Here is a 15,971-nt window from a genome sequence, read left to right on the forward strand (position 1 = left end):
TGGATGTGCAAGCTCTCCAGCACAAAGCTGCCCTGGCCCAGATGCCACCCCCACAAGACCCTTTAAGCAGATCCGTACCAAGCAGGCACAGGAACCAAACCTGTTCTCTGCCCTCATCAATCCAACCCAACTTCTGTCACACTACCATGCCCATGCCCAGTTTTATTGCCAAACCTACTCCCACTCTAGCCAACTTGTGATGCCCACTTGGATGCATATTAACCAAAGGTCAAGTCAGTGATTAAACTTTGCCACAATGCTGTCTCTCAATGTCCTCTTGAAGCTAAACAATAACTTAACCAAGGACAGAGTACAGTGGAAGATGCTAGTTAGTGGAAGTCCTATTTTTCTACAGGATGCTAAAATGAATGAATATGCAATACAGATTTCAGCACAGTTGATAATGGAATTTTTCCAGGGACAAGGAGATCAAAGGAAGGAAACTCAAATATGACCTAAGTTCAAAAGTTTTGTTTGTGAAAATTCAAGTTCTGGAACTGTTGACAAAAGGAGAGTTGACCAAAGGAGTGGAGGAACCATGAAGCTGTAAAAACCCATTGGTGAGAGATGGTGTCCAATGACCATCTAATAATAATCATAATCATAATCATAATCATAATCTAATAATAATAATAAAGTGAAATTACTTATTTCTTGCAAGCTCGTGAAAAGTCAGTCTAGAATTATGAGGGTCAGTATTAAGGAATGTCAGGACAAGAACTAAATCTTGACTATTTGGGAAGGGGTTTGCATGGAATGGCCAACAATCCCTGACAATGCTTCTGAATGCATCTTTTGCTTGCCAGCACTGAAGATTTTCAAAACTTTATGTATCTGTTCTGTGTTCTTATATATCATTTCTATACCTTGTTAAAATTATGCTTGATATTTAGATAACTGATTTAACTTTTCTTCTGTCAGTGCAAATATACTGAACCTGCAAATAAAAGGCAACACTCCCTCATGGGAGACTTCAGACTCCTTAGTTAGACTCTATGAATCCATCGGGCGTGCATTTCTAGCTGGCAGATCACAGCAGAAGGCACCCAGGTGCCCTGCAGAGGGAACAGTTAATTAATGACTGATGAGGTCATGGATATCCATGCTTGATTTCTTTGTCCAATCCTGCACCTCATTATAATGTTTCCAGCATTTCTCAACAAAATGGCACAGTGATTTTATTAGGGGTGAAACAATTAAAAAAAGGAAAAACCCAGCTTACTTGATTGCCACCCAAAAGGCTTTGCCGTGAACAACACTCTGCTGGAACTTTTCTGCCACACATCTGGCTGAATTCAGCCTCCAGTTTGTGCAAGTTTCTCTAGTGACTGTAGGACAGCAAATAACCTAGGGCCACAGGCAAGATCCTATGTTATAGGTGAGCCATTTTCGTGGCATGCTGCCAGTATAACTAGAAAGGGTGGCGGTGGGGAGGTTCTAAGCCTTAGCATTTAAGGCTTGTGCTGAGCAAAATGATTCAACAGACTGATCTGAAATTGACAGTAGAGGAGAGGTGGGTTTGAGGTTCATTGGAGGCAATGCTGAGATGGAAAATGTCTTCTTTGTTGGAGTGAAAGTCTGATGAGTTGCCTGCCTTAATGCTTCCCAGCCCAATTCAAGGGGCTGATTTTAACTCATGAAGCCCTACGCAGGTTGGGACTGCAATACCTGACGCAACACCTCTCCCAGCCATACTGCCTGCATGCTACAATTAAGATCTATGGCTTGACTCTGCCACCTCTAAGGGAGGTTCATTTGGTGGCAAAAGGAAGAAGGACTTTTTCAGTGGTGGCACCCTGGTTGTGGTACAGGTTCCTCACTGAGGCCTGCCTGGCATTAATCTTCATATCTTGCCAGTGTGGTGTAGTGAGAGCCAGTGTGGCATAGTGGTTGAGAGCATGGGACTGGGACTCAGGTGATCTGGGTTCTAGTCCCCGCTCAGCCATGGAGCCAACGGGGTGACTTTGGGCCAGTCACAGACTCTCAGCCCAACCTACCTCACAGGGTTGTTGTTGTGGGGATAAGATGGAGGAGGAGAATGATGTAAGCTGCCTTGAGCCCTTTGTAGGAAAAAGGCAGGATATAAATCGAAAAATAAATAAAATATCTTTTTTGTGACAGATTAAGACTGTGCTGTATGACAGGGCATTTAATTAGCCTTTTGCTATACTAGAGTATTGTCAATAGCTTAATAGTTCTTGTGACTTAATTGGAGTAAGCCACGGTAACGTTTTATTTGTTTTTTAGATTTTTATTGTATTTTTATGATGCTGTACTGCACCATATATTTTCTGGTATCCTTACTGTATTTTATCTGGTGTTGTGACACACCCAGAGAGCTTCAGCTATTGGGCAGTACAAAAGCAGCGACAACAACGATGCCTGCCTGCCTGCCTGCTAGTTGCTTGATAGGTACTGTTTAGGGTTTTTTCCATAAATTTACATGGGATTCCCTGTGTAGTAACAGCTCTCCGTACGGCAAGCCTCGGAAAACAGCCTGCCATTGTAACACGAACTGGACAAGCACATGATCCGACAGGAAAGAGTTAAAGAATTATTTGGACAAACTGGTGCCAGGGCCAGGTAGACTTTCAAGGCACTCTGGCATCAAAGGCCGCAGGAGGACTGGGCAAGCTTGCAAAACAAAGAAGAAACAGACTGGGCGTATCATCACCAAGTACAGGAGTATCCGCACTCCCCAGAACAGGGTAGGAGATTAAAGTTACAAGGGAAATTGATTTCCACCTGGGATCTATTAGGTAAGATCACCCCCTGAATCAGCAGAATATGGCAAGATGGGTAAAAGAGGGGTGTTGAGAGAAAGGGGTGTGCCTCTTTGAGGAGAAGTACCCTTCCTGCTGTTGAAGGCTGTCTGAGAACGCTGCGCTACCCTGGGTTAGGGAGGCGACGATTGGTAGAGTACCTGTGTGCTTGGTTAGTTGGGAGAAGCTTTGTTATTTCCTGTTAATCCCCACAGGAATTCAGAGTGTATGCAGGAAGTATCCAGTTAACTAGACTTGTGTGCTTGAGGCCTCACAGCCAGTCAGAAGGCTGTGATTCCTTCCTTAGGTTCAAAGTCCTCCCACTACTGAAGCATGGTGACTGAGGTCATGCTTTCATGAATGGTTTCACAATAGCCCGCATCAACATGTTTAAACAGACCTAGAGATTGGTTTAAGTTTCAGGAATTTGCTCAATTGAAATGTCAATACTCTAATTAGAAATATTTTCCATTTTATTGCAACATACATGTCTGATTGATTTGCATTATTGTTCTGTATACACTGACATCAGATTCTCATTATAATGTCTTTATCCTGTCACCCTTGCTCTGTACCTGCATACATGACTAGGAGGTTATAAAATACTCCATACATGTTCTGAAAACTTGCAGTTGATCTGGCCTCTACCTGGCAGCACTGTTTAGTTTTCCGGAACAATTTTTTTTAATGAACTGCAGAGGCTCAAAGCAAAAGGGGTCTTTCCTTACCGAATCTGGGTTTTCCTGTCTCGCGGCTGCCATCAAGGGGTCCTGGCAGGATCCTGGGAGCAGGGACAGTAGATTTGTTGTGTTTTGCGGCTCTCCAAATTCCTCTTTCCTTCCCCTCCGTATTTATTTATAATTTAACCATGTGTGTGTTTTAGCTGTTTTAGTACCCTCTATCCTTTTTTTAAGCTTTTTAATAAAACCCTGTTTTCCCCAAATCTTGGGTGTTGTGTGCAGAATCCAGTGTTTGGTCCAGGATTAGGGACCCAGAAGGGTCAGGGCAGAGATTGGAGGCCAGGAAGCTGCAGAAGTGGGGACTTTGGAGCAGCTGATTGCTGCAGTCATCTTAGGAAAGGGAGAAGGTGTAATAGGCACTGTGCCGAGAAGCTGCAAGGTGTTTGTAATTTTGAAAAGGAAATGGTTATTTTCCTCTCCATTTTAGTTCATGGAATATCCTAAGCTCTTATTTGCGGGCTGGGAGGGGAATAGAATGAGATGTGGTAGGGCTATAGATATTTTGGACTTTAATTCATGAAAGCCTCTTCCAGCATGACCATTAATCATTAAACATCCAGAGAGCTACTTGGTTTGGAGTGTGTCACCAAATATGTGAACAGGGGTGATTCGGCTTACATTTTTGAGGCATTCAAAAGACTTTTGATAACGTCCCATAAGTTTGCTCAGGCATCTTTGGGTGAGACAAGAGAAGCCTTTTATAGATGTAGTAATTTTGTACTATTTTATATAGAAAGCAAAGAGAGTGAATAGTCTGTTCTTGAAATGGAGCGATGTAAAGAATATATCGTCAACTGATGGACATGGGCAGGTCTGTAGAATGCTTCCAAATTCACAGCATTGGCTCAGAGAGGGCTCCTGGTACCCCTGGTACGTGAGCACTTTCGCTGGAGCCCTGGATGTGGTGTCAAGGGAAGACACCCAAATTCAGACCACAGTGTTCAAAAGCGGCCTGCAATGCCATGTGTGGGTCACGGTCCTGAAAGTGGCTGAAATGGGCAGTTTGGCAGAATGTTTCCAAATTCGCAGCATTTGTTCTGGGAGGGCCCCCAATACCCATGCCATGTTGCAGCATTTGATGGTGTGCTGGAAGTGGTGCCTTGGGAAGGCACCCAAAATCAGCCTGAGATGCCAAAAATTGGCCTGCGACACCAACCCATGGGTAAGAGCTCGAAAGTGGTAGGAATGGTCAGGTCAGCAGAGTGCTTCCAAATTCGCAGCGTTTGCTTGGAAAAGGCCTGCGATACCTGTGCAGCATTGGGGCTTTCAAAGGTGTGCCCGAAGTGGTTGCTGGGGAAGGCTCCAAAAATCAGCCCGAGATGCCCAAAATTGTCCCGCGATGTTCACACAGTGCTCGAAAGTGGCAGAAATCGGCAGGTTGGCAGAATGCTTCCAAATTAGCACCTTTTGCTCGGACAGGACCCCAGATATGCATGATGTGTTGGGGCACTGGATGGTTTGCTGGAAGTGATCTTTCTGGAAGAAACCCAAAATCAGACCACAAGGCCCAAAATCGGCCTACGATGCACACCAATGTTTTCCACCCTTGAAAGTGGCTGAAAAGGGCAGGGGGCATAGTGCTTCGAAATTGGCAGCATACCCGTGCTGCGTTTGGACATTTGATGGTGTGCTGGAAGTGGTTTCTTGGGAGGTACCGAAAGTCAGAATGAGATGCCCAAAATCGGTCTGCGATGCCCACCCGCAAAACACGGCCCTGAATGTGTCCCAGATGGGCAGGTCAGAAGAATGCTTCCACATTCACAGCGTTTACTCAGAGAGGGCCCCTGGTACACCTGGTGCTTGAGCTCTTTTGCTGGGGTTCTGGATGTGGTGTCAAGGGAAGGCACCCATAATCTGACCATGATGCCCAATATCGGCCTGTGACCCCAACCCACAGGACAAGGACCTGAAAGTGGCCAAAATGGGCAGGTCAGCAGAATGCTTTAAATTCAGAGCATTTGCTCAGAGAGTGTCCCTTGTACTCCTGGTTTGTGAGCACTTTTGCTGGATCCCTGGAAGGCAAGGGAAGGCACCCAAAATCAGACCGCGATGCCCAAAATCACTCCGCAACGGCCACACGCAGTTCACAGCTTCGAAAGGGACGAAAATGGGGAGGTTGGCAGAATGCTTTCAAATTCACAGCGATTGTTCAGAGAGGGCCCCTGGTACCGCTGGTGCGTGTGCACTTTCACTGGAACCCTGGTTGTGGTATCAAGAGAAGGCACCGAAAATCAGTCCTCGATGCCCGAAATCGGCTCACGACGCCCACCTGCCTGTCACTGTCCCAAGATTGCCAAAATGGGCAGTTTGGCAGAATGCTTCCAAAGTTGCAGTGTTTGCTCAGGGAGGGGCCCTGATACCTGTGCTGCGTTGGGGCATTCAGTGGTGCACTGGAAGTGGTGTCTTGTGAAGTCACCCAAAATCAGACTGCTATGCCCAAAATCTGGCCGCAACGCCCACCATTGGGTCAGGGCTCCAAAAGTGGCCGAAATGGGCAAGTTGGCACAATGCTTCCAAATTCACAGTGTTTGCTCAGAGACGGCCTCTGGTACCATTGGTGTGTGAGTACTTTCACCAGAGCCTTGGATGTGGTGTTAAGGGAAGGCACCCAAAATCAAATGGCGATGCCCAAAATCAGCCCGTGATGGCCACCCTCAGGTCATGGCTCCAAAATTGGCCGAAATGGTTAGTTTGGCACAAAGCTTCCAAATTTGCAGCATTTTCTCAGAGAGGGCCCCGATACACATGCTGCGTTGGGGCATTCCATCGTGCGCTGGAAATGGCTTCTCAGGAAGGCACCCACAATCAGACCATGAGGCCCAAAATTGGCCTGACTAGTGCTTTTCAATATGTCCATAAATGATCAGACAGTAAAGCTAAGCCATGTTTGGTCATGACTCCAAATTATTTGGTGTGGTTAAAATATGCTCCAACAACGTGCTCCAAAAGTCTCCCTCTGAACTAGACAGGTGGGTCTAAAAATCACAGATGTGGTTCAATATAAGCATGCCTAAAATGCAGATTGGGGCAAAAAGTCTTAACTGAACAAAAGGGGCAATGTGCCTGCATAGTGTATGTACATCAGCCACATCTGCTCTGAATAGTTACCCCAGTATTTTTGTTAATAAGGTACAATCAGAAGAAGGCATGTGAAATACACATGGCATACTTTCAAGACACATAATGTTAATATTACTTCAACTAAGTCTGTTCTTAGTATATAGTATCACAGTATATATTTGGCCTTATAAGCAGAGAAGCAGAATCATTATAAAATCTCAGACTAGAATTACATCCCCCCCAAAAAATCAAACTGTACTGATATCAATCCAAGATTTATACTTTTGACATAGAAAATAATATATGTATCAGTACTGTTTCCCCATGTATTTATTTCTGTTCTCTCCATCCTTAAAATGTTACTTGAATAATTTGGGGTGGAATCCAATGGCCCCTGGGTTCCTGCAGGCTTTCTTCCTTGGTGCAGGGGGTGGAGTTGGAGAGCCATTTTTGCAGAAGGTGGTCTGCTTCAGAGCCACTGCTCACCCGGACCTCCAGGGAATTGCTCTGCCCACAATTATGACTGTATATAACCTTATATAGAAGTGGAAGCCCTTCTGTTTGTACTGGAAGGGGGCTTGGTGATCCTCCCCCTGCATCTGAGCCCTATACCTCAGCTACAAGCTGACTCCAGTTGTGAAGTGATTCTGCAGAAGAGAGGTAGCTTTTGGGGGCCTTCTCCCTGCAAATTTAGTGGCGGGGTGTTTATGATTGCTTATGCATTCTTTAGATGAAAGTACAACCATCCAGAATCACTTCAGGGTCTAACCAGTACTTTTGGCAAGTCTTTTTAGAACAAGGAAAATGTAGCATTTATTTGTAAAAGTGAAAGAACACATGGCTTCTTTTTGTGCATTTGCAGTATTCTACAATACTATAGTTTCACCTATAGGTTATAGATCAGAAAAGCAGAGAAGGAAATATTTCTCATGTGATATTTGGATTTAAATTCTGTGATATCAAAAGTAGAGACAGTGGATTAAAAACTGTAGAAAAGTTCAGTAATGAATGGCTAGCAGATATTATAGCAATGTACTTTAGAGACAATGTGCTTCTGAATTGCATTTCCTAAGAAATACGATCAGGAAAGTGCTATTTCATGCATGGCCTGATTCTGGGATTCCTACTGGGACCTGTGGGAGTATTCCTAGGTTCAGTTGGCCAGCTGGGCTCAGTGCTTGTACTTAAAGGTGCAGTAGGACTTCATGGATCACTGCCTTGTCATGGCGAAGGGGCTTGTGTAGCTCAATGAAGCAATGAGCTTTGCCGTGCAGGGCCACCCAAGATGGACAGGTCATAGCAGAGAGCTCTGACAAAACGTGATTCACTGGAGAAGAAAATGGCAACCCACTCCAGTATCCTTGCCACGAAAACCCCATGGACAGTACCAAAAGGCAAAAAGATATGACACTGGAAGATGAGCCCCTCAGGTCGGAAGGTGTCCAATATGCTACTGGGGAAGAGCGGAGGGCTAGTACCAGTAGTGCCAGAAAGAATGAAGTGACTGGGTCAGAGCCGAAAGGACACTCAGTTGCAGATGTATCTGGTGGTGAAAGGAAAGTCTGATGCTGCAAAGATCTATACTCCATAGGAACCTGGAATGTAAGATCCATCAATCAAGGCAAGCTGGATGTGGTCAAACAAGAGATGACAAGACTGAATGTCGACATCTTAGGAATCAGTGAGCTAAAATGGACAGGAATGGGTGAATTTAATTCAGATGACCATCAGGTATACCACTGCGGGCAAGAATCCCTCAGAAGAAATGGAGTAGCCTTCATAGTCAATAAAAGAGTAGGAAAAGCAGTACTGGGATACAATCTCCAAAATGACAGAATGATCTCAGTTCGAATCCAAGGCAAACCATTCAACATCACAGCAGTCCAAGTCTATGCCCCAACCACTGGTGCTGAAGAGGCTGAAGCTGACTGGTTCTGTGAAGGCCTACAACACCTTCTAGAATTAACACCAAAAAATGATGTCCTTATCATCATGGGGGATTGGAATGCTCAGGTGGGAAGCCAAAAGATAACCGGAAAAACAGGCAAGTTTGGCCTTGGAGTACAAAATGAAGCAGGGCACAGGCTGGTAGAATTTTGTCAAGAGAATACGATGGTCATAGCAAACACTCTTTTCCAACAACCCAAGAGATGACTCTACACATGGACATCACCAGACGGTCAACACAGAAATCAGATTGACTCTGTGCTCTGCAGCCAAAGATGGAGAAGCTCTATGCAGTCATTTAAAACAAGACCAGGAGCTGACTGTGGCTCAGATCATGAGCTTCTTGTTGCAAAATTTAGGCTTAAATTGAAGAAAGTAGGGAAAAGCACTAGGCCACTCAGGTATGACCTAAATCATATTCCTGATGAATATACAGTAGAGGTGACAAACAGATTTAAGGAATTAGATCTGATAGACAGAGTGTCTGAAGAACTATGGACAGAGGTTCGCAACATTGTACAAGAGGTAGCAACTAAAACCATCCCAAAGAAAAAGTAATGCAAGAAAGCAAAATGGTTGTCTGAGAAAGCTTTACAAATAGCTGAGGAAAGAAGGGAAGCAAAAGGCAAGGGAGAAAGAGAAAGATGCACCCAATTGAATGCAGAATTTCAGAGAATAGCTAGAAATGATAAGAATGCCTTCTTGAATGAACAGTGCAAAGAAATAGAAGAAAACAATTGAATAGGGAGGACCAGAGATCTCTTCAAGAAAATTGGAGATATGAAGGAAACGTTTCATGCAAAGATGAACATGATAAAGGACCAAAATGGTAGGGACCTAACAGAGGCAGAAGAGATTAAGAAGAGGTGGCAAGATTACACAGAAGAACTATACAAGAAAGAGCTTAATGTCCCTGATAACCACGATGGGGTGGTCATTGACCTCGAGCCAGACATCCTGGAATGTGAAGTCAAATGGGCCTTAGGAAGTCTGAGCAACAACAAAGCTAGTGGAGGAGACAGTATTCCAGCTGAGTTATTCAAAATCCTAAAAGACGATGCAGTAAAAGTGCTACACTCAATATGCCAGCAAATTTGGAAAACTCAGCAGTGGCCACAGGATTGGAAAAGGTCAGTTTACATTCTGATCCCAAAGAAGGGCAATGCCAGAGAATGTTCAAACTGCTGTACCATTACACTCATTTCACATGCTAGCAAAATTATGCTAATAATCCTACAAGCTAGGCTCCAGCAGTATGTGGACTGAGAACTACCAGAAGTACAGGCAGGATTTTGAAGAGGCAGAGGAACTAGAGATCAAATTGCCAATACACACTGGATCATGGAGAAAGCTAGGGAGTTCCAGAAAACATCTACTTCTGCTTCATTGACTATGCTAAAGCCTTTGATTGTGTGGATCACAACAAATTGTGGCAAGTTCTTAAAGACATGGGAGTACCAGACCATCTTATTTGTCTCTTGAGAAACCAATATGCGGGTCAAGAAGCAACAGTGAGAACTGGACATGGAACCACTGATTGGTTCAACATTGAGAAAGGAGTTCAGCAAGGCTGTATGCTGTCGCCCTGCCTATTTAACTTATATGCAGAGCACATCATAAGAAAGGTGGGGCTAGATGAATCACCAGTTGGAATTAAGATTGCCAGGAGAAATATCAACAACCTCAGATATGCAGATGATACCACTCTAATGGCAGAAAGTGAAGAGGAACTAAAGAGCCTCTTGATGCGGGTGAAGGAGGAGAGCGCAAAAGTTGGCTTGAAACTCAACATTAAGAAAACTAAGATCATGGCATCTGGTCCTCTCACTTCCTGGCAAATAGATAGGGAAGAAATGGAGGTAGTGACATATTTTATTTTCCTGGGGTCCAAGATCACTGCAGACAGTGACTGCAGCCAAGAAATTAAAAGATGCTTGCTCCTGGGGAGGAAAGCTATGGCAAATAACATACTAAAAAGCAGAGACAACATACTAAAAAGCAGAGACATCACCCTGCTGACATAAGTGCGTATCGTCAAGGCTATGGTCTTCCCAGTTGCAGTGTATGGCTGTGAAAGTTGGACCATAAGGAAGGCTGAGCACCGAAGGATTGAGGCCTTTGAATTGTGGTGCTGGAGGAGACTCCTGCGAGTCCCTTGGACTGCAAGGAGATCAAACCAGTCAGTCCTAGAGGAGATCAACCCTGACTGCTCTTTAGAAGGCCAGATACTTACGCTGAAACTCAAATACTTTGGCCACCTAATGAGAAGCAAGGACTCACTGGAGAAGAGCCTAATGCTGGGAACAATTGAGGGCAAAAGAAGAAGGGGACGGCAGAGGATGAGGTGGCTAGATGGAGTCACTGGAGCAGTCAGCGGACTCCTGGGGATGGTGGAGGACAGGAAGGGCTGGAGGAATGTTGTCCATGAGGTTGCGATGGGTCGGACATGATTTTGCAACTAACAACAACAACAGGACTTCAGACCCATCCATAGCTTACTGGCTTATTTGCATGATCTTTTTCTGCAAAATAATTTACAGTGCCTGGGCTGGCTTGCACACCGGTGGGGTCAGGAAGTAGTCTGCCACTGAGGTTGGCATGTAAGACATGGGAATGTAAAAGAACTTTGCAGGCAAGCCTGCAGAGTAGCGAGTGCGAGGGCAGCGGGACGTCAAGGCATGTTCGATGCAGTCTGTGACCGGGTGGAGGTTCTTGTTGGCAGAGTTGACAAGACCTTGCAGTGCCTTAAAATCTGCATGTGAGAAAGAGGAAGAAAAATAAAAGTTAGTCCTGGAACAACACAGGAAACTTTGTTATTTGGGGTGTATGGGTTCTGAAGGACAGATGAGCAAACCTGAAGATGAGACCTCTGAAACTATATTTGAAGTTTCAAAACAGAATTAACATAGCAGGCATGTGGGTAGTGACCATCATGTTGTAGTTTGGTCATTAGGTGGCACTGGACTTAATTGCATGTGGGTGGAATCAGGAGTTGCATTAATGTCCTGCTCTTTTAAAGGAGAAAGGTGGAGGGAAATCTTGCCTGCCTTCCTACGACCATGTCCTCCAAGCTGTCCATGAGAGCAGGGTTACAGATCCTTGGCCTGCATAATTCCCTTTCAGTCTCTGAGATCATATATTCTGCCTGCAACGTGGTTTCCAGAAATGTAACTCACAGTCCTCAAAGTATCGTTTCCCATAGGTCTCCCTGATGTCAGAAGGTACACGGTCCCAAATAGTGCTGCAGGAGTCAACTACTTTTTGGGCACCAGCTGTCATGAAAGCTGAAGGCTCAATGATGCTCACTTGGACTCTGAAAGGAAGGAGCTCACGCCTGTGTTGGAAGAAGAAAAGAAACATCCTTTTCCCATGGAACCAGTGTAATAAAGAAGATACTTGCTATAGGAAGAAAAGGCTTGTGAGTCCTAGCTCAGGGGTGCTCTGTCCCAGTAATTGGAAGGGTCCTCTTTATCAGAAATTCTAACACAAAGAAAGAGCTTCCAAAGCCTGCATGAATGAAAATAAGATGATATGAGCTTACTGCATGGAGAGGAATTCTTTAAAGATGTGGCAGGATGTACTTCCCTTTTACCATACCCATTAATTTTTAAAATTTATATTTATAAATGGTTACATTTCTTTTTTTGTGGTCTCTGTGTATCATGCATACGGGCTCTGCATCTGTGTGCAGCCTGTTGAAAGTGTGAATGCATGGATGACCACCTGAAGGACAACAGTTACAGGTAAGCAAGCTGACTTTATAGCACATTAACTAGCTAGTAAGGCTCTCCAAGCCCCTTTAGAATATGGCACAGTAAAACACATAAATAACCTATTGCAATCATTAACCCACCTAATGCAGCTCAAGGCAACAGTAGGGGATTATATAGACTGTAGGACCTGTGGTATTAAAGGTTACTCAAGCTGTCTTGTTGGTACAGGAAAAGTCCTTCTTAGCCAGCCGGTGGGGAAGAAGCTTGCTGTGGGCAGCTCCAGCCACTGAAACTATGTTTCCTGCTTGCACATGCTGCCTCGGCTAGTTCTGTCCAAGGTTCTTGTTCATAGGGCTAAGGCTCCTATGAACAGCACCTGCTTCTCTGGCATCCTTCTGACCCTTTTGATTGACAGGTGATATTAGCTCTGCAGATGTTGATCGGCGGCTGGCAGTGTTTCTGCCAACTGAAACCGAGAAAATGCTTCCACTTTTTTGGAATTGCTGGGAAGGGCAACTGAAATAATGTAAATTCAAAAAATAAAACTAACCCAGCTTTTTGCCCTCTTATGTGGAACCTAAGGCAGATTATAGTGGTCTTTACTCCATTTTATCCTGACAAGAACAATCCTATGAGGTAGTTCAGGCTGGAAGTCAATGACTGGTCCAAGCTCATCCAGGAAGCTTCATGGCTGACTGTAAACTAGAACCTGGATCTCCCAAGTCCCAGTCCAAAACTCTAACCAGTTACTTTCCCGCCCTTAACAAAATATATGAAGTCATGCTGTAAAATGCAACATGAACATCTGAAATGATTAATGAGAAATAACAATCAATAAACCCAATTCATGCAGTGGTTTGAATAACTTGTATAAAGAAAGAATGTTGAGGTAAAATCTTATCACTTGATTAAAAGGATTCATTCAAGATGAGCAGGTTTGTTGGATGGTCAATCTATCATTCAAGGTCAAATGTTTCTGTAAACTTGTGCTTATCTGTTAATGGACAATGATTTCTGGGCAGTATATTTTATGTTAAGAATGTAATTACAATAAACCTGATCTCTGTATATCTTATCTATAGAGCTATTGCCATACTCACCCTCTGTTTAGGTGCTACTAAGTAACTCTGACGTAATGCTTATCAACAATGAAACATCAATGCAGAACTATTTCCTCATCTTGCTGCTGATGCCTGATATCTTACAAACATTTAATATCAATGATTGCTAGATTCTGAACCTAGCGTAGGACAGCTGGATTATGCTGGAGTTCCTTTCGATCTGCAGAAATATTTACAAGACAATATACATAGACAGATGTTGGGCCAGGTGAATGCTTTAGCATCTGGAGCGGCTTATCTTTTTGACCTTACAACCTCTTTAATATAAGAACTTAGTAAGACTTCAGATGCAGAAAAAAGACTTTCTGTACAAACTATTAAGATCTTGAACTCATTTAGGGAACTCTTTAAAAATTAGGCTACATTTTATATTGTGAAGTTTATGTTTTATAAAGGTTAAGGTAAAGGTTTCCCCTTGATGTGAAGTCCAGTCATGCCTGACTCTAGGGGGCGGTGCTCATCTCCGTTTCCTAGCCAAGGGAGCCAGCGTTTGTCCGCAGACAGTCTCCGTGGCCATGTGGCCGGCATGACTAAACACCGAGGTGCACAGAACGCTGTTACCTGCCCACCGAAGTGGCACCTTTTTATCTACCTGCTTTTGCATGCTTTCGAACTGCAAGGTTGGCAGGAGCTGGTATGGAGCAACAGGAACTCACTCCATTGTGCAGATTCGAACTGGAGACCTTTCGATCAACCAGCCCAGCAGCACAGCAGTTTAAACCCCTGCGCTGCCTGAATCCCTTATGTTTTATAGGGAGAAGTAAATATTTATAACAATGTGAGAAATGGTTCAAAGATTTTTCCATGCCATTTTCCAGTATAATGCAAAACCAGATTTGAACACACTAAGCAACTCTTTGTTGAAGTGCATTCATCAGCTATGGGTGGCTAAAGGGTATCCCAAAGCTTCCTAAATATTGGAACAATAAGGCATTTTAGGAGCATGCTGAGGAACCTTGTATCCACAGGATACATACCTCACCATTCCCCCAACGAACGTCAGATTCAAGCCCCATATGTGTGTTTGCCTAGAGCTGCAACAGGTAGTCCCCCTACCCAACTTCCTTTGGTTGCAGTGGAGGGAAAAGAAATGCTGGGGGAAACCTCACTAATTCACCTTGAAACTGCTAACTCCCCAATCCTCCTCTCCTCCTGCTCAGAATCTGACAGCTCTGGCTGCGCAGTCTGTAATGTGTGGAACATGGGCCTTCTCTACAGGAGCAACCACGATAGTTATGGCTAAGAGTTGGTGGCATGCCATGACATCGATGAAGGGATGGATCAATAAAGCCCATATGTCACAACTGATTGAATTAATTGCTTTTTAAAGAGGTGAAAGGCTGAGGTTGAATTTCCCGTCAGCATTGGCGCTTGCTCATCCTCTCCCTCCTGAGAAGCAACATGTCACAGCCAAGCAGAAAAGAAAACTGCAGGGCTGATACTTTACCGCAGACTGTCTGAAAAGGCTTCCACTCCGTACTTGGATGGGCAGTAGCCTCCGCCAAAACCTGCCACTCTGCCCATGATGCTGGACATATTGACCAGCCTCCCTCTGGCCTTTTTCACCAGCGGCAGCATGTGCAGCGTCACGTCAATCATCCCAAGCAGGTTGATGTTGATCACCTCGGCAAAGTCATCCTTGGTCAGCCATTCATTGGGAGCTGCAGGATCCGAAGTGCCTGCATTGTTCACCAAGCCCCAGAGCCCTGTGTAAGAAGAGAACGGATGCGGTGAGGGTTTGTGTTCTCTTCCCTCTTTTAGGAACTGAACAAAATGGCTGCTATTCTCTGTAGTCTATCTGTAAGCTCTTTATGCTGATTCTGCTAGCATCTACCAATGTCCGGTTTGAATACTGAGTGAGCCAACTGGCCCCAATCTGTTCTATTGTTTTGCCTGCTCTGTTTTAGGATCCTTCCATACATTCCTGACAGTGGTGTAGCAGCCACACAGTATTGCCTGCTCGCATATGGAAGTCACCAACTCTCCAGCCAACCTCTCTAGTTGTTCCTTCAAAAACTGTAGACATGAGCAAGTCATTATGTTTATTTTTAATGCCACAAAAGGCTTCAGCTGCAGATCAAATTATTGCGGAAGAGCCAGCCAGGGTCAGGGTGCTTTTATATTTTTGGGAGGGTGTGTGTGTGCCAGTTGGCAACTTCAGCAGCTCTCAGTTGTCCTCCAAATTATGAAACAGAGCATTGAGTTTTTAAAAATATTCGTCTGATACAGATACAGGAACCCCACCAACATAACCAATCCAAAGTATAACATTCATCTTAAATGTATTGCACCACAGATTCAGCTCTATAGATGTTTATCTATCTATATCCTATATGGCATTAATTAATTATTAAAATATTTATTTATTTATTTAAAACATTTCTATGCCGCCCCCATCGCAACAAAGCCTCGGGGCGGCTCACAAAAAATACAAAAAAACATACATAAACAATAACAATATAACAATTTAAAAGATAAAAAAAACATTTAAAACCCCCGGTGCATTCTTGGCTAATTTAAAATCCTAATAAATACAATAATTTAGCAATTAAAATAAGTTTTAAATAAAAAGGTCTGCCTGGCGCCGTCATTATTTGTTTTTCGGCACCAGGCTAAGACCTTTTTATT

General features: G+C 44.1%; 1 protein-coding gene across 2 annotated transcripts in view; it reads right to left on the reverse strand.

Moving 5' to 3' along the window:
• Nucleotides 1-10,861: 10,861 nt before the first annotated feature.
• LOC123029862 (retinol dehydrogenase 7-like) overlaps nt 10,862-15,971 on the reverse strand; it is a 40,781-nt gene continuing 35,671 nt past the window's right edge. For both annotated transcript variants that reach the window (XM_044443237.1, XM_044443238.1), the window contains exons 3-5: nt 14,791-15,049; nt 11,686-11,843; nt 10,862-11,261 (exon numbers count right to left, since the gene is read on the reverse strand). In XM_044443237.1, coding sequence (XP_044299172.1) covers nt 11,044-11,261; nt 11,686-11,843; nt 14,791-15,049 — 635 coding nt within the window. In that variant the 3' untranslated portion in view covers nt 10,862-11,043. The remainder of the gene's footprint in view (nt 11,262-11,685; nt 11,844-14,790; nt 15,050-15,971) is intronic.

The sequence above is a fragment of the Varanus komodoensis genome, unplaced genomic scaffold (genome assembly GCF_004798865.1).
Source record: "Varanus komodoensis strain SLA01 unplaced genomic scaffold, ASM479886v1 scaffold41, whole genome shotgun sequence".
In the NCBI taxonomy this organism is placed as follows: Eukaryota; Metazoa; Chordata; class Lepidosauria; order Squamata; family Varanidae; genus Varanus; species Varanus komodoensis.